At 44.1% G+C, this 27,625-nt stretch overlaps 1 protein-coding gene across 2 annotated transcripts in view; it reads left to right on the top strand.

Annotated features, from left to right (window-relative positions):
- LOC101544702 (ubiquinol-cytochrome-c reductase complex assembly factor 1) overlaps positions 1–27,625 on the top strand; it is a 98,230-nt gene that overhangs the window by 48,972 nt on the left and 21,633 nt on the right. For both annotated transcript variants that reach the window (XM_055140264.1, XM_004612536.2), the window contains one exon: positions 7,128–7,236. In XM_055140264.1, coding sequence (XP_054996239.1) covers positions 7,128–7,236 — 109 coding nt within the window. The remainder of the gene's footprint in view (positions 1–7,127; positions 7,237–27,625) is intronic.

Raw genomic sequence — 27,625 nt, 5'->3', positions numbered from 1 at the left:
GACGGTGCTCAGGGGTTATTCCTGGCTCTGCAGTCAGAAATCACTCCTGATCATATGAGGTGCTGAGGACTGAACCTGTGTTGGCCATGTGGGTACGGAGGGTATATGCCCTACCCTCTGTACTGTTGCTCCAGCCCCCTTGTTTGCCTTTTTGAACTTGTTTCACTCTTTTTCCTTTAACCATCTGTCATGCTAGAAACATTTCTGGATGATTCAGAAGTTCTAATCATTTTGCTTATTTTTTTGTTTTGGGGCCATGCCAGACCATGCTCAAGGACTGCTTCCAGGTCTGTGCTTGGAAAGTAAATAAAAATAAAAGAGCAGACTGAAGGTGTAGGCATCAAGATGAGAGGGCTAAGAATGTTCCTTCAGCTACAGTCTAGATATTCCAGGTGACTTAGATGTGGACAGCAGTTTCCAACTGAGTTTTTCCAGATGAGGACAAACACAACAGTTTTTCACAGCAGGGCTACTTTTCTCTCCTTAGCTACCTAGAGAATTCGATTCATACATTCAGAGTAAAACTTACTTTCGTTCAGGGGGGCCTCTAGCAGTGATGGGAGTGGAGACTGAGGGGTCACTTCGGTGATACTCCGCCAACCCAGCTGGTTGATTGAATGTGGTGTGCTGCTCAGGTCCAGGAGTGATCAGGGACCACCAGGAGTATCCCTGGTAGTGTTAGGAAAGATGTGGATTCAGGATCAAATGGAATTTCACACATGCAAGACTCAAGCTCTTTGAGCTGTCTTTGCCTCCCCTCTACTTAAGTTTTACTTTTTAACTGGGGGTGCTCCCAAGTGGTGCTCTGGGGGCCCAGTGGTCAGTCACTTTGGGGAATTCTTAGCCAGCCAGGCTGATGGTCAGTTTGAGGTTCGAGGATGTCCTGCCGAAAGAGCCCCATATTGCCGCAGGGAGCCAGCCCAGCTGTGTTCAGGGGCCTGCGGGGCTGCACCCAGTGATTCTCAGGGGACCACGTAGTGCTAGTGAGCTGCTTGTTAGTATCCCTGAACTACTTTCTGTTCCTCTTTTAGTGGAGTTTTTGGTTGGCTGAATGTGGTGCTGAAGAAATCCTGTGGAATTTTTTTTTTTTTTTAAATTTGGAGCCACACCTGCCGGTATTTAAGGCATAATCTTGACTTTGTGTTCAGGGATCACTCCTAGAAAGATTTGGGGGACCATATGACATGCTGGGGATTGAACCTAGCTTGGCTCTACCCATTGTACTAAAGCTCCGACTCCCAGACTCTTTTTCTTTTTTTTTTTTTGGTCTTGGGGGGGCGGGGGGGCGAAATTCGGACCACAACCTAGCTGTACTCCAGGGCTTACTCCTAGCTCTGTGCTCAGGGCTTATTCCTGGTGCTGCTCATGAGGTGCTGCTAGTGGAACCTGGGTAAGCTGCATGCAAGACAGTTGCCCTACCCATTTTGCTATCTCTCTAGCCTCCAAGCCACCAGAATCTTTCCCCAGAGAACTTATGGAACTCTGCAGTGTACTTCATGTAAACGGGAAAGAAGACTGAGGCTTCGTTTTGATTTTGTATCTTTTGCTATGTGTGATGAAATGAACTGTAAAGCTTTGTGTTCCAAAGTGGTTTTTATATAAATGTTCTATTAAGTTGAATAGGTACAGTGTCTTAGAGGTAATTAGAAATTACCCTGCCTTAAATTCAGAGGTTTAATTCCATATTTTCTAAAAATTGTTAATATCAGCAGAATTAGATACAGGTTATGACACACCTCTCTCAAAAGGCAGGTGCACACTTTAGTTTTTATTTCTGAATCAGACTATCTTGAGCATTGTATTTTTGCTAAAATAAATTCACCCAAATTTTCATTTCCAGCCCTGGTGATACTGAATTTTTGGCCAGCCCCGGAAGTCCCTGGGGATTACTGGAGGGGTGGGGGGTGTCATTCCTGTTGGTACTCTAGGGACCATGCAGTGCAGGGAATTGGGTCCCGGCCTTCTCCATGGAAGACATGCATTCAGCCCCTTGAGCTATCCTTTGGCCAGTGACAATATTTTGTTTTTGTTTTGAGGTGATGCACAAAGGTTACCTCAGCTCTGTGTTTGAGGGTCACTCCTAGAGCTGCTTGGGGGGTTGGGGGGGCACAATATTATGTCTGGGATCAAACCTGTACCTTCTTCTATATGTTAAGGTTCCACTCAGCCAATTTAGCTGTCTCTCTGATCTAGTGGTGTTAATTTTTGTTGTTGTCATTAATGTTTTTGTTTTTTGGCCACACCTGGCTGTGCTCAGGAGTCACCCCTGGAGGGCTTGAGGGACCATATGGAGTGCTAGGGATCAACCCCTGGTTGGCTGTACCAGCTATAATATCTCCCTAGCCCCAGTGACATTATTTTTAATTGCAGGCTTGAGAAGAAAGGGTTAACTTCTCGGGGCTCACCAGCTCTCAATACCAAGGTGCTAACCTTCCTTTAATTTTTTTTACTTTTCCTTTTGTTTCATGAATAAAGATCCAACTTTTTATATGGTATTTCAAAGCTCTTTTGGCCTTAATTTCTTCTTTGTCCAGCTTTCAGCTCATCTTTCCAATGTGCAGGTACAGTGTTTCATTTCTATGAAGCTTTCTCTGATCCCACTCAGCCATAAGTAATGAATTCCATTCATTTTGTGCTTTTCTTGGGATACCTAACCACATTTTCTCTTAGGGCTATTTCCTTTATTGTTTTGTTTTTGGGGCCATACCTGGCAGTGCTCAGGGCTTACTCCTGGCTCTGCGTCCAGGGGCCACTCATGACAATGTTTCGGAGACCATATGGGGTACTGGGGGTTGAACCTCAGTGGGTCAACCTCATATGTGGGAAGCACCCTACCTGCTGTACACTCTCCAGCCCTTCTTAGAGCTGTTTCTATATGGCATTGTTCATTTTCCCTGAGAGAGACTAACTGCTCCTTGGAAACTAGGTTCTTTTTTGCCATCTCTCTACTCTCCATAGCATTCAACTGTACATCCTTAGATAATTGGAATTCCATGTATGCTCATTAAGTGGATCAGGTGTTCTTCAGCATTTTGAAAGTCTTTCCGTTTGCTTCAGTGGTTGTCATTTCTGCTGAGGTGACCATTTGAACCAACTGTTATCTGTAAGGGCTGTAAAACAAACTGTGTTATAAAACAAAAAACACTTCACCCTACGTTCATATAGTTAGTAAGTTTATGGTCTGAGAAAAATCTGTGCCTTTTAAACCTCAGAGGGCAGGTGTATTAACAAACTACAGAATTTTCAAATAAATGGAGAATTCCATGACCTCACTTTTGCTGTTGATGAATTGGCCTTGGACAACACTTAGGCATCAAAACACACCGCTACTTTTCAGGTGAGACTGGCCTGAGTGATTTGATTAACTAAGAAAAATGGTGTGGGGGGGAAAAGGACTGCTAAACATTTTCCCCCAATTTGTTTCTGTCTTGGAATATGCCCTGTATATCTTTTTCCATGACCTGTTTTTATAACAAAGTGTTGTTTTGTTTTGGACCATGCCCAGCTGTTCTCAGGGCTTCTTCCTGGCTCTGTGCTTAGGGATCACTTTTGACAGTGCTCGGGGGACCATATGTGGAACTGGGTTTTGATCCCAGGGTTGCCATGTACAAGGCCACCATACTATCACTCTCGCTCCTAATGTGTTATTTAGGAGCTCTGAGTTCAGAGGTTACAGATTTAGAATCACAGCATCAGCAAATCCCAAGATTCAAACATTAGCGATTAGATAGTTAACTGTTAGATAGCTGAGTTTACACATTATTCATCCTTTAAAATTGGTACATTCTCTATGTTTTGACAATATCCATTCTATCACTTAAATCTTTGGGTGTCCCTGTTAGAAAGTTTTTGCTTTATATATTTAATGTTGAGCAATTTTCTTCCTTGCTGGTTCTGATTCTGGTTTGGTTTTGTTTTTTATAGGGGTGGGGGCAGTGTGGTGGGCCCAATTAGTGGTGCTCAGGGATTACTCCTAGCTCTGTGCTCAGGGATCATTCCATGGGGGTTGGAGCACCATCTGGGATGCTGGCAGATCAATCACAAACAAGTCAAAGCACCGTGCCTGCTGTGCTATCTCTCTGCAACCTCCTACCCCCAACTCTAAGTCATGAATGGTTAATCAATTTTCTATAATGTTTAAAGCAATTATTTTATTTTCTCCTGATTCAGAATTGTCTGCTCTCTTCTTTTGTCCTTTTGTCTTTTAAAAAATAATGTTGATAAACTATGGATAGTATTTCTTTTTTTTTTTTTTTTTTGCTTTTTGGGTCACACCTGGCGATGCACAGGGGTTACTCCTGGCTCTGCACTCAGGAATTACCCCTGGCGGTGCTCAGGGGACCATATGGGATGCTGGGATTCGAACCTGGGTTGGCCGCGTGCAAGGCAAACGCCCTACCCGCTGTGCTATCACTCCAGCCCCTGGATAGTATTTCAAGTACAGTCTGGTCTATGCTGATTAGAACAAAACTATGAATAGTATTTCAAGTACAGTCTGGTCTATACTGATTAGAACAAACCATTCACTTTGCACATTGAAGATACAATATTTTTGCTGCAGTATTTGGCATAACATTAACTGGTGTGGGGGCAACTTTGTCTTCCTTTACCTTTGAAGGAACATGTACAACTTAAACCTGTAAGGCTTTATCACAGATGTGTCTCACCCATTTCACCTACAGTTATTCTTTCAACGCAAGGGCCTTAGACTTAACCTTATTCAAATTCATTGTTAGATTCAGCCATTGAAACTACTTGTTGAAGTATTTTCAGTTCATTGTTAGGTCATCCAGCATATTTCTCTTCCTGCCCAGCTTCTTGTCATCTGCAAGTTTGAAAACTGTTTTCTTTTCTCTTTCCTAGTCATTAACAGAGATGTTGAGACAGGTCGTGCTGGAATCATTCCATTGTGCCATGCCATTCTTAATAGATTTTAATAGGTAGGATTACTTGTGTGTGGAGCAAGGCTTATCATTTGTTTGTTTGTTTGTTTGTTTGTTTTTAATTTTGGGGTCACACCCGGCAATACACAGGACTTCCTCCTGGCTCTGCACTCAGGAATTACTCCTGGCGGTGCTCAGGGAACCATATGGAATGCTGGGATTCGAACCTGGCTTGGCCATGTGCAAGGCAAACTCCCTACCCGCTGTGCTGTCACTCCAGCCCCTTATCAGTTTATTTTTAATGTTTTTAAATTTTAGTCACCCTGATTCATAATTTTACAACACTGTCAATGATAGCATTCGTGAATACAACTTTCCAACACCATGTCCCCCCTAGTGTCTTCTTTTCGCTCTGCCGTTGTCTCAGCATCCCCCCACACAGACTGCCTCCTCCCTCCCCACCTCCCTCATCACACCCCCACAGTTACGGTAAGCTCAGTTTTATAGACTAGTTCTTAGATTCTGTTGCTTTTGGCCTTTTGTTATCCTCTTAGTTTTCTTTATATCCCACATATGAGAGAGATCATTCTATATCTGTCTCCTTCTGGCCGACTTCACTCAGCATGATACCCTCTAATTCAGTCCACATAGCAGCAAATTGCATGATTTCATCTTTTCTTATAGCCAGGGAGTAGTATTCCACAGTGGAAATGTACCATAGTTTCTCTATCCAGTCATCTGTTTTTGACACTTGGGTGGTTTTCAGATTTTGGCTATTGTAAAGAGTGCTGCAGTGAACATAGGAATGCAAATGTCTTTTCTGATTAGAGTTTTTGGGTACTGGGGTATATGCCGAGAAACTTGTCAGCGTAGATCAGTTTTGATCAATTTTAGCAGAAATTGACTTGTAGGTGAGCAGGTCTGTGGTAACTGCTTATAGCTGATTAATTAGAGATTAGGAATAAATAAGGTCATCACTGTACCACTGTCATCCTGTTGCTCATAGATTTGCTCAAGCAGACACCAGTAACGTTTCTATTGTGAGATATGTAGTTACTGTTTTTGGCATATTGAATACACCACGGGTAGCTTGCCAGGCTCTGCCCTGCAGGCAGGATACTCTTGGTAACTTGCCAGGCTCTCCGAGAGGGACAGAGTAATCGAACGCGGGTCGTCCACGCTACCCACTGTGCTATCATTCTAGCCCAAATAAGGCCATAAGAAAGAGATTATGAACTAGCTTGGAAAGTTGGTGTTTATATTGCTATATAAAGTAAGATATCTTGTATCACTTGTCATCCCATTGCTCATCAGTTTGCTCGAACGGGCACCAGTAACATCTCCATTCATCTCTGTCGCGCATGCTGGTATGGCCCAATGGCATCTGCTCACTCCAGAAACACAAAGAGCATCAAATATAAATTAATTAAATATAATATATTACTATATTCTTATGCAAAATCTTTTGTGTTTGTTTTGGAGCTATACCCAGCTGTGCTCATGACTTACTTCTCACTGTGCTCAGGGGTCACTCCTAGTAGGGTTTGGGAGACCATATGTGATGCCAGGGATTAAATTTGTGTCAGCTAAGTGCAAGGCAAGCACTTTACCTCTGTACAGCCTCTCTGGACCCTGGGCCCCTTATGTGAGGTTGTAAGCAGAGAACCTCTGAACTGATTAGAGGCAATGTGGTATAGCTGAAAGATCCTTGAACTTGGTTTGGGGATTCTTTATTCATTTAGCAGATGTATATGAATTGCCTACCAAAACCCTGGTGAGTTAAAAAAAAAAAAAGACATGGGGCTGGAGAGATAGTATAGTAGGTAGGACTCTTGCCTTGCATGTGCCCAACATGGGTTTGGGCCCCAGAACCATATATGGTCCCTACCAGAAATGATCCCTGAATAAAAAGCCCTGAGCACAGCCTGGTGTGTCTCCAAACCTTGAGCTACCCCTTGCAAAAAAAAAAAAAAAAGTCAGTGCTTTAATCTTTATCCTAATCCAAGTCATGCTTTAAATGGTTGTGTGCACTATGTAAGAAATGTTATTAATTCGGACAATTAAGACTTGTAATCTTTACTACATCTATTGTTATTCCCCAATTTTTTTTTTAAGGCCACTTCCCCAGTTTGATTCTGTGCCTCTTACTAAAGTCATTTAGATGACTGAAATTTGAGCGAAAATGTGTCATGGGCTATGTGGAAAATGCAAACAGTATTGACTCAGTTGTGTTCTCCCCACCAGGATGTGTCTAGTCCGAATGAAGCAGGAAGGCCGGAGTGGGAAGTACATGTGTCGGATCATAGTTCATTTTATGTGGGAGGATGTTGAGCAGCGTGGCAGAGTCATGGGGGTAAGTGAATGATTTCCACTGGTCTTTGGAAATGCTGGTTACCAAAATGGGATTGGAAATGGGATTGCTTGACTTGGGTTTTTCTGTTAAGAATGGGCTTGTTTTCTTACTTTTGTGAAATGTGCATATGTCAAATATAATTTAGATTAAATCACCCTGTCCAGGAAAATTGCTCAGTAATAATAGATCACTTGCCTTTTCATGTATGAGGACCTGGGTTCTGCCCCCCCAAAAAAAGGAAAAACAGTTTCTGGGGACAAGAGAGATAATATAGGGATTAAGATACTTGCCTTGCATGCAGCTGACCTTGCTTTGAGTCCCTGTGCCATATGTGGTCCCCCGAGCCCCAGTAGGAGTTATTCCTGAGCACACAACCAGGAGTAACCGTTGCATACTGTTGGGTGTGGCCCAAATCTTTACCTTCTAATTGTTTCTATATAAATGCAAATGTATAGATGGATATTCTTTTGAGCTAACCAAAATGGTTTATACTATACATACCATTTTGCAATCTTGGCCCTTTTTTACTGGATATTTTAATTTTATATTTTAAATTATGGACTGGAGCAATAGCACAGCCAATAGGGCGTTTGCCTTGCATGAGGCAGACCCGGGTTTGATTCCTCTGTCCCTCTTGGAGAGCCTGGCAAGCTGCTGAGAGTATCCTGCCCGCATGGCAGAGGCTGGCAAGCCACCCGTGGCATATTCGATATGCCAAAAACAGTAACAACAAGTCTTACAATGGAGATGTTACTGGTGCCCGCTCGAGCAAACCAATGAACAACAGGATGACAGTGCTACAGTGCTATTTTAAATTAAAAATACCCAGTGATGCTTAGGGGTCACTCCTGGTCCTGACTTAGAAATAATTCCTGGCAGTGCTCAGGGTACCAAATGGGGTTCTAGGATTTGAACCCAGGTTGACTGCTTGCAAGGCAAATGCCCTACCCACTCTGTAACTATGGCTCCAGTCCCTCTTATGTTTTTGTTATTTTGTGACACCTGGAGTGGAACCCAGGGTCTCACCAGTGTAAGGCAAACACTCTATTGCTGAACCACATCCCCAGGCCTTACTACGTTTTTCTGTTACTACTGTTATTTTAAAAAAATTTTAAATGTTTTAATTATGATTGAAGTTAATCATCAATTTCAATCTAGGTCACTTAATTCTTTCTAAGAAGCAATCACTATTATCACTTTGGTATATCTTTTAGGACTTTTCTATAGAAAAAATGTGTGTTAATTTCTGGCTTATTGTTTATAGCATGTGTTTATGTGTAGAATTTTAGCCTTTGAAACTAAATTATTGAAAGTATGGCTTCAGATCAATGTTGATTTATTAGCTTGTGATCCAGCTGCATAACTGTGCAGTCCCGCAGAAATTAGTTAACGAACGCCTCCCCTAGCTACCGAAAGCCTCCCCACTCACCATTTTGTCTCAATATCACACTGTCCTGTAGGGAAGTGTTAGATCAGTGTTTCTCAAATATTAATGTGCCTCCAGTTCACTTGGGATTCTTGTTAAAATATACATTCTGATTTAGTATATTTGGGGCGGGGCCTGAGTGTGTGTGTGTGTGTGTGTGTGTGTGTGTGTGTGTGTGTGTGTGTGTCTGTCTGTCTGTCTGTCTGTCTGTCTGTCTTGGTTTTGAGCACACCTGGTTGTGCTCAGGCATCACTCCTGTAGGGCTCAGGTGTCACCTCTATGTGGTGCCAGGGATCTAACCCAAATCAGCTGCGTGCAAAGCAAGCACCCTACGCGCTATACACTTTCTAGCCCCAGAGTGTGCATTTCTAAAAAATTTCCAGGTAATGTCAAACAGCCCTAGTAGGGCAGAGTGGACTATGGGGTAGTTATACTTTAATAGTAGGAACTTAAATGGTTCATAATGTTCACCAAGTACAGACCCTTCAATTTGCCATTGTGAAGAGAAAGTTCAAGCTCCAGTTTGGTCATAAAGACTAAATTAAAGGTGATGACTTAATGTAATAATGTTATTATCATCATATAATCATAATAATGAGATTTGGAGGAATTGGGAAGTTGATATAACTTTTTTAAATAAGCGACATGATTATTCTCTCTTTACAAACTCATTGTACAAACTAATACTCTATTACAAGCAATAAATTAAAAACCACTTCTGGGATTCTCAGTCTTCTGTGAGTGGACAGCCTAAGGAAATAGGAAAGTTAAGGACAGGTGACTGAAGAAAAGTAGCAGGAAGCAGAGCACTGTCTGTTCTGGCAGGTTGTTACATGGTTTCTAGGTTTCTTTTCTGCTTTGAATATCTTAGGTGTGTTTTGGTAATTTGTATATCTATGTTACTTGGCATCCCCTCTGCACATCTTTAGGAAACCACATTTAAAAGAATTTAGAGCCAGACAATTCAATCAGCTTAATCAATGGCTGAATAAATAGCAGTGCTCCTACATTAGTAAAAAAAAAAATTAGGGCCAGAGAGATCACTCAAAGAGCTAAGCACATGCTTTGCATGTGGGAGATCTAGGTTCAATCCTCAGCAAAAGAAAGAGGGGGAAAGTAGTTTTTTTTTAATCAGCTTTTTAGGAGCCCAACTATTGTGAAAGACAAAAGCCTGACTGATGTATCATCAGTGAAATTGGTGTAAAAAGTGAGTATTGAATTTGAGGTTACAAAAGACACCAGTAATTGAGAGTGTTCTGAGCAAAATAAATAAAATAGCAAAACATGGAGATTTAAATAAAGTTCATTATATCACCTCATCTGGTCTTGTTTTGTTTCATTAACTAGTTTTCAAACCCTTTGTGAGTTGCAGCTAAAGAGATTGGAGACCATTTTTCCTTGGGCCCTTGCCTCACTGAGTGTGAGGGAACTAAGCCTTGACACAGCTGTGAAAACAGACAGAGGCCTCTGGCCTCAGCACTTTCTCCCGGTGCAGGCCAGTTCAGATGTAAATTTCACTCTCCGCCTACTAATGAAGTCAGTTTCTTTTGCTGGGTTTGCAACCAGGTGTGTCCAGTCTTGTGGCTGGACAGGGGGGCTTTACTTAATTTTTCCATTTGTGGCATTTCAACCAAACTTAAAAAACAAAACATAAAAATTAGCTCAAGGCAGTGACTCAAAGTGTTAATGGTAACTTTAAACTGGCCCAGCGACTTCCTCTTGGTTCTGCCCTGCCAGACATCTCCACCTTGTGGCTTGCAATGAGCAGGTTTAAGCTTTCCAAGGCCGAAGGGGAGGTCTGACAAGGTTATCTTTATCAGTGGGGCATGCCCGGCTGCCTCTACTGGCTTCCAGATCACTTTTTGATTGCAGTTCCTGAAGAGGAACGAACGCCTGCCACCTTATTTCTTGTATCAGAGCTGCCTGATGGGATGGCACAGAGGCCGGGAAAAGGAGGAAGAGCTGCGGGCTAACCTGGACTTCTTTGTAAAATTCGACTTTGCTTTCCAGAACCAACATTTTCTTTTACAAGGTCCTCTGTGATCACACCCCAGGCTACTCTTCCTAATTCATTTCCCCTACTACTTCTTGAGCCTTAAATATGTGAATGCTCTGTGCATATGTGCCTGGCAGCAACCCTCACTGAGCATCACGTTCCATCCTTGCTTCACATACCCTTCGCTCCAGCCAGACCAAATGTCTTGCTTTTCCTGTCTTGGGTCTTTCCTCCTGCTGTCCACATACTTAGGCTGCCCTGATGTCTCAGCCCCGTGGAGGGACACCTTCATTTCCCTCTATGTCTCACTAAAAAATGCAAGTTCCTCCTTGTTGGAATTACTATGATAAATTTATATGTTCTCTCCTCCTCCCGGCTTGCATTGTGTTCTCTGTCTCATCATCATTTATTTATGTTTACTGCCTTCCAGGTAAAACCCTGGTGGGGCGGGGATAGGATCACACGTATTCATTCCTCTTTATTGGTCGATTCGAGAACCCTGTCCAGTGCAGACAGGGGGACAGAGATGAATAAAGTGAAGGAAATAGGATAAGTTTACTGGGGTGCGCTCCTGAATGGAATTCTATGAACCTCAGGTGAGGCTGGGGTAGAACCATGCCCTGGGAGAGACGAAGAGGACTTTGCAATTGTCTCGGGCAGGAAAAGGGAGAAGACCAGTGGAAGACCAGTGGAACTGGTGTGCGTGGTCTGGCCTGTTATCTGTAGTGGATGGATGTGAGGGAGCATGAAATGCAGCCTGGTGGCTTCCTGTCACCAGGTGGGTCATAAGTCCTGTCTTCCTGGGGGCAGGGTGATCTCTGATCCTGGAAATGTCACTGTTTCATCTGGCTGCCACTGTTCTATCCCGAGCAGACCTTACATTTATATTCTCCAGAGTGTCACGGTGGCTGAATGGGTACCCATAAGTAATTGAACAATAAGACAGTCCTAGAAACTCAGAGTAAGTAATGGGGAAAGTGGGTGAGAAGGTAGCCTTTTCACCTGAGAATATTTGTTTTCTATTGAGGAACACTTGTAAGAAAACTTGCCAATGCTACCCTCAGTTTTCCTTTTTCTTTTTTCCATTTTCTAAGGGAATTGTTTTATTAAAAGATAATATATGTTTTTTTTTCTTTTTTTTCTTCTTTTGGTTTTTGGGTCACACCCAATGGTGCTCAAGACTTATCCTGACTCTATACTCAGGGATCCCTTCTGGTGATATTCAGGAGACCATATGGGATGCTAGGGATTGAACCTGGGTTAGCTACATGCCAGGCAAGCACCCTGTACACTGTACTTACTATTGCTCCGGCCCCAAGTATTTTATTTTTCTAAGCTAACAATCACTTTTTTTTTATTAAATTTATTTATTTTTAATTAGAGAATCACCGTGAGGGTACAGTTACAGATTTATACACTTTTGTGCTTATACTTCCCTCATACAAAGTTTGGAACCCATCCCTTCACCAGTGCCCATTCTCCACCACCCGTAAACCCAGTGTCCCTCCCACCCTCCCCAATCCCATCTCCCCCCCGCCCCACCCTGCCACTGTGGCAAGGCATTCCCTTCTGTTTTCTCTCTCTAATTAGCTGTTGTGGTTTGCAATAAAGGTGTTGAGTGGCCGCTGTGCTCAGTCTCTAGCCCTCATTCAGCCCGCAACTCCCTTCCCCCACATGGCCTTCGACTACAATGTAGTTGGTGATCGCTTCTCTGAGTTGACCTTTCCCCGGAACGTGAGGCCAGCCTCGAAGCCATGGAGTCAACCTCCTGGTACTTATTTCTACAGTTCTTGGGTGTTAGTCTCCCACTCTGTTATTCTATATACCATAGATGAGTGCAATCCTTCTATGTCTGTCTCTCTCTTTCTGACTCATTTCACTCAGCATGAAACTTTTCATGCCCATCCACTTGACTACAAAATTCTTGACCTCCTTTTTTCTAACAGCTGCATAGTATTCCATTGTATAGATGTACCAAAGTTTCCTCAACCAGTCATCCGTTCTGGGGCATTCGGGTTTTTTCCAGATTCTGGCTATTGTAAACAGTGCTGCGATGAACATACATGTGCAGATGTTGTTTCGATTGTACTTTTTTGCCTCTCTGGGATATATTCCCAGCAGTGGTATTGCTGGGTCAAATGGGAATTCAATATCTAATTTTTTGAGAGTCGTCCAAATTGTTTTCCAGAAGGGCTGAACCAGTCGGCATTCCCACCAGCAGTGAAGAAGGGTCCCTTTCTCCCCACATCCTCTCCAACAGCGGTTGCTTTTGTTCTTTTGGATGTGTGCTAGTCTCTGTGGTGTGAGGTGGTATCTCAAAGTTGTTTTGATCTGCATCTCTCTGATGATTAGTGATGCAGAACACTTTTTCATGTGCCTTTTGGCCATTCGTATTTCTTCCTTGGTAAAGTTTCTGTTCATTTCTTCGCCCCATTTTTTGATGGGGTTGGATGTTTTCTTCTTGTAGAGTTCAACCAGTGCTTTATATACCATTGATATCAACCCCTTATCTGATGGGTATTGTGTAAATATCCTTTCCCATTCTGTGGATAGTCTTTGTATTCTGGTCACTGTATCTCTTGCGGTGCAGAAGCTTTTTAGTTTAATGTAGTCCCATTTGTTGATCTCTGTTTTTACTAGATTGCTTAGTTCCGTGTCACCTTTGAAGATACCTTTATCTTCAATATCGTGGAGGGTTTCGCCGACCTTGTCTTCAATGTACCTTATGGTTTGTGGTCTAATGTTGAGGTCTTTAATCCATTTTGATCTGACTTTTGTACATGGTGTCAGGTCAAGGTCTAAACCCATTTTTTTGCATGTGGTTGTCCAGTTGTGCCAGCACCATTTGTTAAAGAGGCTTTCCTTGCTCCACTTCACATCTCTTGCTCCCTTATCAAAGATTAGATGGTCATACATTTGGGGTTGTGTGTAGGGATATTCCACCCTGTTCCATTGGTCTACGGCTCTGCCTTTGTTCCAGTACCATGCTGTTTTAATTGTTACTGCTTTGTAGTAAAGTTTGAGGTTGGGGATGGTGATGCCTCCCATCATCTTTTTCCCAAGAATTGTTTTAGCTATCCTTGGACGTTTGTTATTCCATATGAATTTTAGGATTGCTTGATCCATTTCTTTGAAGAATGTCATGGGTATACTTATAGGGATCGCATTGAATCTGTATAATGCTTTAGGGAGTATTGCCATTTTGACAACATTGATTCTCCCTATCCACGAGCAGGGTATATGTTTCCATTTCCTCATGTCCTCTTTGATTTCATGGAGTATAAGCTAACAATCACTTTTTTAAAAAAAAATTATTGTATTTTTATAAAGTTGTTCACAATATTTGATTACATTTAATATTCAGACACCAATCTCAGCACCATTACACCTTCTCACCACTGTATTTCAGATACAGAACCCCAATCCCTGCCCCAGAGCAGAACCGAAATAGTTTACTTTGTATTACTTAACAAACACTTTAGATCTGCAAAAAGTGTTAGAAAAAAATGTAAGAGTTATAGCGACTTTGATTTTTCTGACATTTCTCTTTTGGTCTCTGGAACCCATTCCCATCTCTGTCCCCTCCCCCCAACCTTCACTCCAGCTCCTCAGGGTCTTCCTCATTTAGTGGCTCACACATGCGGTTGCACTGTGCTGCTTGCACTTTTAGCAGTCATCCCTCATCTCCTGATCCCTTTTTGTTACTTTCAGTTTTCCTTGTAGGATTTCTGTAGGAGAAAGAGAGTCGGTGCCAGAGAGCTGGTTCAGTAGGCTGAGCACATGCATGCGAGACCTGGGTTCAGTCCCCAACATTGCATGGTTCCCCAGGCACTACTGGGTTTGACCCCCACGCACAGAGCCAGGAAAAGTCCCTGAGCACTGCTGAGGATAGCCCAAACACAAATAAGAAAGAAGGAAAGATAGTAGCTAATTTTTTCAAAGCCCTGACTTGCCTCAGTGCACTTTCTGCCTTCCCATGATACCTTTCTGTAAGTGCACCTGCGAGGCAGCCCAGCATTTCAGGTCTGTTTACCTCTTCGACTCACCACAGTTCTTTTTGCCTCTTATGTCTCTGAGTGCCTTGTCCCCTTTGACATCCTTTGCCTATTGGTAATAATAGTGCTCAGAGCAGTGTTTCTCCGCCTTCCTCTCACCAGGGCCCTGTGTCCTTAGTTTGCACGCCCACTCCACTTATGCCTTGGCCTACCCACTTACATGATTTTTACCTACAGCCCTCTTGGGAGTATCCTGGGGGCCCAGAAGGGGCTGTGTGGCCCCTAGCTGAGAAACAAATGCTGGCTTAGAGCATCGTGCACCTGCACATTTTCCACACCTGCCTTCTTGGGGGGTCATTAATACTCCTCCTACATAAATCTCAGGCAAAGACAGGATAAATAGCACCATGAACCTGTTCTTCCTGTGTCCTGTCTACCTTCTGATATCATCACCAACAATTCAGTTGCCCAAACTAGAATTCTCAGAGTCATCCTCAGTTCCTGCCTTATCCCTGGCAGCCCTGCCAGTTTTCTGCCCAGACTACCACTTGCTTTTTTCTCAGCTCCTCTGTGCCCGGGTCTCATGTCTATTCTCATCTTTCTTGTTTCTCTTGCTTCTTTCTTGCCCAGGGCCTCCTAACCAGATCTTAAACTTTCCCCACCACATAACTAACTGCCTGAGGTTTTCTTTTTAAATCCTGCCTGATGATTATATCCCTCCTCTCTCTAGAAACCTTTGAGAGCTCTCAAATACAGGACAAAACTCAAACAGCTTTGCAGTGGCAGAAGAGAACCCTTTGTAATTAGGAGAGTGCCTTTATCCTTAGAAGACACATGCCTGAAGTACTTAGGAGTGGAACATTTTGAGATCTGCACCTCCAGATAATTTAGTAAAAAGAAAAAGAGGGCGTGTGTCTTCATATAGAGATTAAAGCAGGTGTCACAAAATATTAACAATTGGGCTGGAGCAATAGCTCAGCTGGTAGGGCGTTTGCCTTGCATGTGGCCAACCCGGGTTCGATTCCCAGCATCCCATATGGTCCCCTGAGCACCACCAGGGTAGCCAGGAGTAACCCCCGTGCATCGCTGGGTGTGACCCAAAAAGAAAAAAAAAAACCTGAAAAAACAAAGTATTAACAGTTGTGTATTTGAAGATCGTGCATATTTTCTGTTGTATAACCACTCTTTCAGTGATTGGGCGGGGTGGGGGGAGATTGTGTTTGCGATTATTGGAAATGAAAAATTGGGAGGAAAGAATTTCCCACTCTGACTTTAGCCTGCATTTCAAATGTAATTTCTAACAAACTCCATACAAACACTTCCGGGTGTGCTCATCTGCCCAGACACAGGGCTTCTTGCAAGACTTTGTTGTCAAGCCATGCCATGCTCTTTTATGTTCCTGAGCTTTTGTGTCTGTTCCCGCCATCTGAAGCAATCTTCCCTCCATCTCCTCTGCTCCTGGCACCATCAGACACAGCTGGAAACTCCCTCCTCCAAGGAGCTGTTGCCAGCTTTCCCCTAAGTATGTGTGGATATTTGGCCACGCCCTTCTCTTTCTCTTAAGAACTTGGCATGAGTTTTTGGGTTAGGACTTGCTGTGGGTTCATGGAGATAATGCCCATTAAATGGGATAAGGGACCCAGGTGCTCCATCACCCTACCCAGACCTTCGATATTTATTGGGTGAATCTCAGTACTTGCTGCTGTTGATTATCTGGTCAACATTCCCAAATCATATTCAGTTAATGAATATCTTGCTACACCTGGATTCAATTTTTCTAAATACCACTCCCTCAAAAAAAAAAAAGGTTTTTTTTCCTCTCCGCCCTGCCTTACTTGGCTCTCTCATTTTCACTTTCAGTCAGCTTTATAGAACAGATGAACTTCATCATGTTAGATCTGAATGCTACAGGATCCCACCATTTGGTAGTTTTCCATCTGAAGGGGATCAGGTGTGTATTATTTTGAAAACTCTTCCCTCAGAATCTTTTTGATAACTGCAGAGTGGGGCTGAAAAGGAGGATATGCTGATTCCCCGTTCCATGTAGGATATGGCAGCTTCCTTTCCTAACTTAGTAACAAGACTTGCACAGTTCAAGAAAATAGCTTTTCTGGAATCTAGAGGCATTCCACTTCTTCAGGCAGTCCCATGCCTGAGGCTCCTTTTACTGAGAATTTCTAATCCAGTCCGGCAGAGGTTTCCTATTCAACTGATCTAATTGAGATTTAAGGTGTGGGAAGACAGATGAGAATGCTAACAATGTTCTGAATTTGTTTCTTTTTCCAGCATTTAGAGTCTGAATGTCTCCACAATCCCCTGAATTGGCCGCTTTACAATGATTTTTCAGGGTCCTTGGTTGTGTGTATGTGTGTGTGTTAAGAGTGTAGGAACACGGAGACTGAAGGCTCTGTGTGTGTGTGTGTGTGTGTGTGTGTGTTAAGAGTGTAGGAACACAGAGACTGAAGGCTGTGTGTGTGTGTGTGTGTGTGTGTGTTAAGAGTGTAGGAACACGGAGACTGAAGGCTGTGTGTGTGTGTGTCTGTGTGTGTGTGTTAAGAGTATAGGAACACGGAGACTGAAGGCTATGCTCAGAGGGCCTGGGTCCAGACCCCGACAAAGGCACTATTATACCATACGTGGCAAAGCCAATAAGTGAATTCAAGAGACACCTAGATGCCTTTCTAGAGGAGAGCACGAGGGGGAGAGGGCTGATGAAAAGGCAGAAAGCTGAGATTAAGTTGAATTAAAATGGGACCAGCATGTTGGCTAAAGGACAGCCTCTTCCTGTTCCCCCTCTGCTTTAGATTTTTCATTCTGCCTAGTTCAGAGTTACCAGTCTTGACCTCATAGTCGCCCTCACACACGCCCACATCCCCTGCCTTAGGAAAAGAACTTCATTTTAAGGTGATGTTAACCTAATAAAGCAGTGGGTATTACCTGAGCACTACCTATTTTTGGTTCCTGGGGAATCAGACTTTCAAAAACTGGAAAGGAACCTTGAAATAACCCAATCCAGAGATTCTCAAAATGTGGTCCTTTGCTAGCAGCCTAAACATCGCCTGGGACAGAGCCAGAGTTAGCACAGGGGTTAAGGCTCATGCCTTGCCTGTGATCAGTCCCCTGGTCCCATTACCCGGCACCACCCGCTTCCCGAAAATTGCCATCTACAGCCCTCAGAGCCCCCAAATATCCCCATAGTAGCTTGGGTATAACCCTGTGGTACAGTGGTCTCCTGAGCACTGCTGAGGAGTTCTCTCCCTTGTCCCATGCCTTTCCCCTCTCCCCCCACCTTCCCACCCCTTGCCAAATAAAAAGCACCAAGCCACTTGGAAATGTGTTAGAAATGCAGGGTTAGGACCCCACCCTGGATCTGCTGAATCAGCAATATGGAGGTGGGGCCCAGCTGTCTCTTCAACAAACCCACCCTTTGGAGAGATGCTGCCCTAGTCTGACCCTGTCATGTAACTGGCAGGGAATCCAGTTGTGGGAAAGCTGGGGGCCTTTAAATTAGAAACCAGCTGAAGAGCTCAAGTCTCCTGATGAGCTTCTCTCCGTGCTCTCAGGAGCAGGGCCAGGCATTGGCCAGTGAAAGGTAAATGGGGAGGAAACTCAGCCCGATTCCAAAATAGACCTCGCCAGTATTAGTAGTTAACATTTATTGAACGCTTTTTCTTTACCTTGTCTTATTTTAAGCACTGTTTGGATTTTACATCTTATAGCAGCCTTCCCTGTTAGCTGTTTTTTATTTTACAGATGAAAAAGTTAAGACTTAGAGGTTAGTGGATTAGTTTTTGGGCGCTGCTATAGCAGTTTACCATGAACTTGGTGGCTTAAAATAACAGACATTTTCTCTCTCGTAGTTCAGGAGGCTCTAACTCAGCCTCACTGGGAAATCAAGAGGTGAGGAAGGCCTTCTTTTGTGCTCTATCTGTTCCTTCCCCTTCTGGTTTTGATGGCCTTTGGCATTCCTTGGTTTGTGGCCATTTCCCTCCCTTTGGTCATTTTGCCATTACCCCTCCTTTCTAGGTCTAACTGACCTCTGCCTCTCTCTTCAAAGAATATATGTGAAAGCCACCAGATAATCTTCACATCTGGAGATCTGTAACTAAACACAGCTGCAAAGGCCTTCTTTGACATTTTTTGCATTCGCAAGTTATAGGAATTAGGACGTGGATACCTCTGGGAGACCATCATTCAGCCCTGATAGAACCCAAACTTATCATACGCTAAGGGCCCATGCTCTTTTAAAAAAAAGATTTTGGGGGGGCTGGAGTGATAGCACAGCGGGTAGGGCGTTTGCCTTGCACGCGGCGGACCCGGGTTCGATTCCCAGCATCCCATATGGTCCCCTGAGCACCGCCAGGGGTAATTCCTGAGTGCAGAGCCAGGAGTGACCCTTGTGCATCGCCAGGTGTGACCCAAAAAGCAAAAAAAAAAAAAAAAAAAGATTTTGGCTTTTTGGGTCACACCCAGCAATGCTCAGAGGTTACTTCTGGCTCTGCACTCAGGAATTACTACTGGACAGTGCTTGGGGAACCACACTGGATGCCAGGGATCAAACCAACAAGCAAATGCCCAAGTACTATTGCTCTGGCCCCTCAGGGCCACACTCTTGATCACTACTCTATCCTGCATGAAAAGAAGTACAGCAAGTAGGGCTTTTGCCTTGCACGTGGCTGACCCGAGTTCAATCCCCGGCATCCCATATGATCCTTCAAGTACCACCAGAGTAGTTCCAAGTGCAGAGCCAGGAGTAACCCCTGAGCATCGCTGGGGGTGACCTAAAAAGCAAAACAAAAAAGGTCATTACTAAAAGCCTAAACTAGCATTACTGCTGAGATTTTTAATTAAAATATTGTTTCATTCTAAAACAACATTGCAACTTCAGACCCTACGTTGAACATCTGGCCCTTCTTTCCTTGTCTTTTGCTTTGGGTGGCCACACTCAGCTGTGCTCAGGACTTACTCCTGTCTCTGTGCTCAGGGATCACTCCTGGCAGGGCTGTGGGACCATCTGAGTAGGATGCAAGGCAGGCATCTTACCCACTGTACTGTTTCTCTGGCCTCCCAATTAGCATGTTTCCAGGGACCATCCATGCATGTTTCAATAGTTGCACATATACTCTTTACAGATACTCTGTTGTATTTTATTATCCACTCATCAGTTGATGGACATTTTGATTATTTTCCCTTGGGGGGGGGTTATGATAATACCACTGTGAACTTCCATTTCCAAATGTTTCATTTTATATATTGAGATAGTGTTGGTTTATAAGAGTGTAAATGTTTGTTAGTTTTAGGGGTACAACGTTAATCTCACCATACCCTCCACTGAAGTGCTGCACATCCTTCCACATGTGTCCGTAGGATCCTGCCTATTCACTCCACCACATGTACAAGTTTTTGTGTGAACATAGTGGACACACGTTTGTTTATCTCTTGGGGCTGTGCCTCTGAGTAGGATGCTGGGTCATCTGGTTACTTTCAAGGTTTTTTTCTCTCTGTGCTTAGTTTCTTTTGTTGTTGATTTCTTTTCTTTTATTGTTTTTATTTTAGCAGTGTAGATATATTTATTGTTATTTAAATTCTATTTTTTTAAGTTGTTTTTACTGAATCACCATGATATAGTTTCAAGTTGCTCATGGTTGGGTTCCAGTCATTATTTGAATTCTTTGTGTGAAGTTCATTGTTTATTTATAATGAAATGATATTCTCACAATATGTCGTCTTAATCACATCTCCAACCTTGCTGCCAAATAAAAGTTTACCCCCATCATTTTTAGCGGCAAAGAGAAGGGATGGTGTGTGGTATAATGGAAGGAGTCTGGCCAGCAAGGCCATCTTTGGGTGAGCTTGAGTGAAATCACCTCACCTCTCTGGGGAGGAGAGCTAGATGATTTCTAAATTTTCTTCCAGACTTAACATTCTGTAACTCTGTGAATGTCTGAAAAGCTAGCCTTGTGTTAATTCCCAGAGCTTGTGTTCTGTTGTTTTAGCAGTTCATCATTCTCTGTCTGATTTCTATTCCCAGACACAAACAAGGTTTTACCCTTCTACCCATCCATTTTGTCGAGGCCTACTAGCGTCCGGGTTCTCTGTTAGGCACTGGAGCTACAAAGATGACAAAGGGGTTTCCCAGACTCTTCTATCTGGAAGGAGATGAGACAGGTATACATAGGTGCATAAACACACTATTTTATACACTAGGCATTAATGTATAGTTAAGGATCTGTAGGGAGAGTTCAATGAATAAGGCACTTGCCATACATGGGACCAACGTGGATTCAACCCCCAGCACCCTGAGTAGAGTGATCCCAGAGTGAAGAGCCAGAAGTAAATTCTAAGCACAGCCCAAAACAAAAACAAAAATTATTAAAGATCTTAGTATTAAAAATAATAATATAATAATAATAATTATTATTATTTTTTTATGTTTGGGCCATAGCTGGCTATGCTAAGGTGTTATGCTCTGCACTCAAGAATCAGTCCTGGAAATGCTCAAGGGACCATATGGGATGCAGGGCTGGGGCAATAGCACAGCGGATAGGGCGTTTGCCTTACACACCGCCAACCCAGGTTGGATTTCCAGCATCCGTATGGTCCCCTGAGCACTGCCAGGAGTAATTCCTGAGTGCAAAGCCAGGAGTAACCCCTGTGCATCACCAGATGTGACCCAAAAAGCAAAAAGAAAAAAAAGAACCTGGGTCAGCCGCAGGCAAGGCAAAGGTTCTACCTGCTATGCTATGGCTCTGCCCCCAGATTGTATTATTTTTAAATGACTAGAAAATCCATAGGAGAAAATGTTGGAGTAGATGGTATTTAGGCTTATTGGAAAAGGAGAACATTCTAGGCAGAGGTAGAATGTGGGTAAAGTTAGAGTGGTTTGAGAGGACAGAGCACGTTTGCCTTCATTTGGTAACTTCATTCTTTCTCTACAATTCTGAAGACAGACTGTACCAAGAGTTCCTCCATTCGGGGATCCTCTGTGATAGTTACAGGCTTCGGACTCTGCATAGTAGCCTTGTGTGGGTTATGTTTCTTCCAAGTCCAGAGCCCTGTTGGATCACTCGCCTGCCATTCCCGGTGGTGCTCCAGAGGCTCATGGAACTCGGAGCCTTGCACATCCTAGGCAAATGTTTTGCCCCCTGAGCCGTATTCCTGGCCTCTTCTCATTTTTTAAAAGGCTACTTAAGACTCTGTTTCTGCATAAGGAGGGTCACTGAATGGTTAAGAAATCTGGGTTGAGATTTGGGTTTTCCCCAGAGCACCAACTTAACCTGGGCTCTTGCAAATGCTCTGTCTTCTCCCTAAGGGTTTATTTACATACAAAATTAAGAACCTAAACTTTTACAGTATGATCAGCATGGCACCAAACTAAATTTTTAGCCTTGACTAGAAACTTACATGGAAGGCTTTGTGTTTTCAACTGCTCCTTTCCAGCCTCCTAGCCTGCCTGAGAGGTCATTGTACAGCTCTTTCCATGGTCACTGTTCTCTCCCCTTTTACTGGAGGGCAAAACTAGGGCAGAGAAATAATTTTTATTCACTTCTGAAAGGTTACAGTAATAAAGAAACTCTTGTTAACATCAGAGAACGTTGCAGCCAAGAGTTTTCACAGTCTGGCATTGTTTATTTTACATGTAATTTGGAACCTTCTGCACTCTTAAAATATTGGCACAAAAATCTTTTAACTGTTGGAGTCCTTCATTGCATGCAGCCAGAGTGTGGTGTCGGGGCAGCAGGCTTGGGAGGACTGTTTGCCCTGTTCCTGCTGGAGGGAAAGAAAAGTGGGGTGTGCATGTGTGTGTGTGTGTGTGTGTGTGTTCTCGAGTGCTCATGCTCACTTGTGTGTTTATGAGTCTCTTTCTGCATTTAGAATTAAGAAACTTCTCTTCTCTGTCTTGACGAGTTTACGCTTCCCTTATTTAACAAGGAAATGGTCTAACAATTTTGCCTCCCCTGGCGAAGGCTGCCAGATAGTACAGAGCTTTCCTTATTTAGATATTTTGATATTATTATTTATCGGCCCCTTTTCTTTTGTTTCCATAGAGGTACAGAGGACAGGCCAGACTGTGCTGGCCTCTTACAGATCCCGTCTCATGTAATCCTCGCAGTTTCTCTGCAGTAGAGATGAGGATGTCTCCACTCGCAGCCAGGGAGAACTGAGTGGCAGAAAAGTTAAGGACTTGGGCTGTAGCCACCGAAGGAAATCATAAGCCCAGAGATGACAGACTTGAAATCTTGCTTTTTTGGCCATACTACATGCCTTTTGTTGTAAGCCAACTTGAACCTTTTTGGGGGAAGTCTAGGGAAGTCGGTAGAACAAACAAACTTCTTGATAGGAACAAAGTCACTTATGTTAAACGAGTTAATAATACACAGAACTACCTGCCTCTCCAAGGGTTTTTGTTGTTTTTGTGGTTTTGGGTTGAAATGAAGAGTTGAAAACAGTTGCAGAAAGACGCCATGTGCTAAGTGGGAGAAGGGTAACCTGTGACGAGGTTTCTGTCGACCAGGCTTAGCTTTGCCCCCAGAGTTTCGAGGGCCTTCTCCTGCCCCCATTTTGCCTTAGGTGTTGTGGCTTTAAAGTAGAGATGTTTCGGGATTGGAGAGAGATAGTACGGAGAGTAAGGCATTTATTTGCCTTGCATGTGACTGACCGTGCTTCAGTTTCCGACACCCCATATGGAGCCCTGCTGGCAATGATCCCTGAGTGTGGAGCCAGGATGGAGTAAACCCTGAGCACTTCAGGGTATGACCCCCCCCAAAAAAATTGTATAAAATGGAGCCATTTATTAACCTGGCCCTTGTGAAGACCCAGGGATTCTCCAGATTGACTGTGCTTTCTTAGCCTGTCTTGTCGGGGCATGGCAGCCTGCTTCACTTTGAGCTCTCTTTCCAAGTCTGACACTTCTCTCTGTGGCCTCCACAGCTGGATCTTGGCCAGAGAGGCAGAGTTAGGCCCCATCAGGTAAGCTCTGCATGGCTGTCCCCGAGCCAGGCCCTTCCCCCTCTCACAGGAAGTGGCATCCTCTGCAGGAGATGCTCTCCAGCTCCGGGAGAGCTCTGCGGGCACATACGAGGAGCACCATGACTGTTAGAGCCAGCTGGGGCGCCCCCCCACCCGTCACCCTGCACTCTCAGCACCCACCAACAGTACCAGAGTGCTGAGAATGTGTCAGCTCTCTCCATGTTACCTCTTGAAAGGTGCTTGCCTTTGGCTTCTTCACCCATGGAGTCGCCCTCTGATGGAAACAGGCATACATGCATATTCAAATTGATGCAAATTGATACGGGGGCAACAGACCGTTCCCCTCAATGTAGTGAGGGCCCAGGCTCCGCCGTCCAACTTTAAGGTGTGGGTATTTTATGCTAAAATGTCCAATGGCCAACACCCATTTTCCCAGACCTTCTGTCACATGCGCTGGGAGTGAGGCAGCTGTGGGTTCTAATCCCTGATCTGTCATAGCATGGCCTCAAGACCCTGGGAAAACCTTGATCCTCCTCACTGTCTCCTTTTTATTCCTTCCAAAGCCAAGCCACACAGTGTGTGACTCAAACAATGAGATGCTAGTTAAGACTTGGTCTTGCCCGGCTCATTGTATTTTATTTTTATTATTTTTTGGGGGGGGCCACCCCCAGAAGGGCACAGGGCCTACTCCTGGCTCTCCTGGTGGGCTCAGGGAACTATATGGGGTACTGGGGATCGAACCCAAGTGAGTTGCATGCAAGGCAAATGCCTTACCCATGATACTGTCTCTTTGGCTCAGGCCTGGCACATCTTAGCCTCTGATGAAACAGGTGCCGTGTTTGGAACTTGTCCGTGCATCATGCCTGTCTGCATTTCAGTGGATTTATGTTCATATCTGTCATGCTCCACTGGCCTCTGACTTTCTAGAGCACGAGGATCCAGTCTTTCTTTCATCGTCATTTCTTGTGTTCCAGCGCTTTGGTCACATGTACCCCTTCAAGATGGGTTGAGCTGCTAGGAAGCCCCGGCAGAGCAGGCGTGAGTGTTCAGCTTTGCCACCTGAACCTTGGGAAATAGTAACCCCTTATTTTGGAGCCTTGGAAGACAATTTAAACACCACATCTGAAGTGTTTGGAGCTCTTTGAAAGGAGGGGCCTGAGAAATTAATGTTGTTTTTGCTGTTCTTGGGAAAGCCCTTTGTGGTTCCCAGCAAATAAATTACTTGGAGTGAGTTTTCTAACACTTCCTTCTCTGCTCTGTTCACTAAGGCTTTTCTTGTTTGTTTGTTTTAAATAACCATGTGCTGTAATGCTTCTTTACTCTCACTTACAAAGACATACGTTTGGTTTTGAACTTTTGACCCTTTCAGGCTCCCAAGAGAGAAATTTCTACCCAAATAATAGAAGGTATATAAACTCTGTGTTGCCCCTTTCCTGGGCCTTGGGCAGTTCAGCTGCTAGGTTTAAGAATTAGAAGACTGGCTAGTGCATACTTTGCAGGGAGGGAGATAATTCCCTGTAAGCATTCGTGGCTCTAAGTATCTCCCACTCTAGTTCTTTCATTCCAAGTACATGCCCTCCCCCGCCCACCGCCTTTTTAAAAAAAAAATCATTTTGGCGCCATACCTGGCAGTACTCAGGGACCATAGGGAATGCCAGGGTTAAACCCAAGTCATCTGTGTTCAAGGAAAGTGCCCTTCATGCTGTACTATCACTCCAGTCCCTCTGCTGCACGCCCTTTTGCTAACATTTTCCAGATATCAAATGAACTCCTCTGTCTTTGGCATTTTGGGTGCAGATGCTTATGGCTATGCCTCCTCTTCTCTCTCAAAACCTAATGTTTATCATCTGCTCTGCACCTCAGCCGAGTCACCTGCCAGACAAGAGAGAGATGGGAGGATACAAACTTCTCCCTGAAGAACAAGGGCTTATACTTGGTTGCCATTAACCAGAAGGAGGGGTGTGTGTGTGTGTGTGTGTGTGTGTGTGTGTGTGTGTGTGTGTGTGTGTGTGTGTGTGTGTGTGTGTGTGTGTGTGATCCTTGATGGTGCTCAGGGGTTACTCAGGAATCAGTCCTGGACATGCTTGAGGGACCATATTGGGTACTGTGATTGAACCCGGCTTGGATGCGTGCAGGGCAAACACCCTAACCGCTGTACTATCTGGCCCCTGAGATGATTTGAATCACTGTGAGATAGACCCTTACAAAGCTGTTTTATGATTAGGTTTCAGTCATACTGTGTTCCATCCCTCCAGCAGTGTTCATTTCCCAGCACCAGTGTCCCCAGTTTCCCTCCCATCACCCACCCCCCCAGCCTGCCTCTATAGCAGTCACTTTTTTTTTTTTTTTTTGCTTTTTGGGTCATGCCTGGCAATGCACAGGGATTACTCCTGGCTTTGCACTCAGGAATTTCTTCTGCTGGTGCTCAGGGGACCATATGGGATGCTGGGAATCAAACCCAGGTCGGCCGCATGCAAGGCAAACACCCTGCCCGCTGTGCTATCACTCCAGCCCCAGCAGTCACTTTTCTTCTCTCTCTCTCTCTCTCTCTCTCTCTCTCTCTCTCTCTCTCTCTCTCTCTCTCTCTCTCTCTCTCCCCCCCCCCACCCACCCACCCCTTTGGGCATTGTGATTTGCAATACAGATCCTGAAAGGTCTTTTTTTTTTTTTAACACTCAGTTCTTGTCCAGCATGATAATTTCCAGCTATTATTGTCATACTGGCCCCTTCTCTATATTACCTACCCTGAGATGATTTTCAAGGGCCATTTCTCAGTTGTCCTACTGATGCTCAGCTCCAGTTCTTACCTCTCTCCAAAATTAATTCCCAGTTGCTTCTTAGTTCTCCTACTTCTCAACCCTTCATCTCAAATTTATCCTGTAAGTTTACAACAGTCTGGCTTATCTATCTAAACTGTATATGGCAAACACTCATTATAGAAATCCACAACAGCTTCCTGGTGCCTGTGAGCATTTGATGTTTATCATTCCTTATAACCTGACCTCAGGGATACTGATTCACCATCAGTTTGTTTTGTTGATTTGGGGGCCACACCTGGTGAATTATGAGAGTCACTTCCAGTGGTACTGGGTGGTGGTGGTGTGGAGGGGGGTGGCAGTGCATGTGGTATGGGAATCAAACCCAGAGCTCCTACATGTTAAATATGTGATCTTGCCCTTTGAGCTAAGTCCCCAGCTCCTCCACTGTGTGTGTGTGTGTGAGAGAGAGAGAGAGAGACAGAGACAGAGACAGAGAGACAGAGAGACAGGGACAGAGAGACAGAGAGAGAGACAGAGAAAGACTTGTTACAGGGGCCTCACCTAATAGAGCTGGGGGAGGGCTGTTGTGCTAGAGATCGAAGCCAGGACATCATACATGCAAGGCCTGTGATTTACACTTAAACTATATCCTTGATCTTTCAATATCATTTTATTATCTTTTTTGCCTGCACAACTTTTCTTTCTATTGCTATCCATATTCTACTGACTTCCTTTCAGTTCCCCTAACCTACAGATTTGCATTTGTGTCTTATACTGCCTGTATCATTAATAATTTTTTTGGAGGGGTGTCATAGCCAGAGATATTCAGGGGGCTATACATTGCCAGGGAGTGAATCCAGGGCTCCTACAAACAAAGCAGGTGCTCCTGGCCTTTGTATCTTCTCCCTGACCTCTCCATTGTAAATTTCTAAAGTGCCATGGTCAAGGGTACCCTTGAATAAGCTTTTCAGAGCCTAAGCACAGAACAAGGAACATTACTCGTACATAGGAAATGCTTCTTGATTTGCTCTCTCAAGCAGTTTTGTTGCATTGCAAGAGGTTCCAAAAGAAGGGGAGAGTGAAGAGAACCTTTTAGAAACTTGGCATGGGGTGGCCTGCTCTTCAAAACCGGCTTCCCCCTTGACTGTGTATCTTGCTTGCTTGTCTTTATGTTTCTTTGCTTGCCTGTTTCCTCTCTGGAGAAGCCTGTGTTATCTCTTGAACACATACTTGTTCTTTCTTA

The sequence above is a fragment of the Sorex araneus genome, chromosome 5, assembly GCF_027595985.1.
Source record: "Sorex araneus isolate mSorAra2 chromosome 5, mSorAra2.pri, whole genome shotgun sequence".
Lineage (NCBI taxonomy): Eukaryota > Metazoa > Chordata > Mammalia > Eulipotyphla > Soricidae > Sorex > Sorex araneus.
Note: the sequence above shows the minus strand (reverse complement) of the source record. Positions and strands in the feature narration are given on the sequence as shown.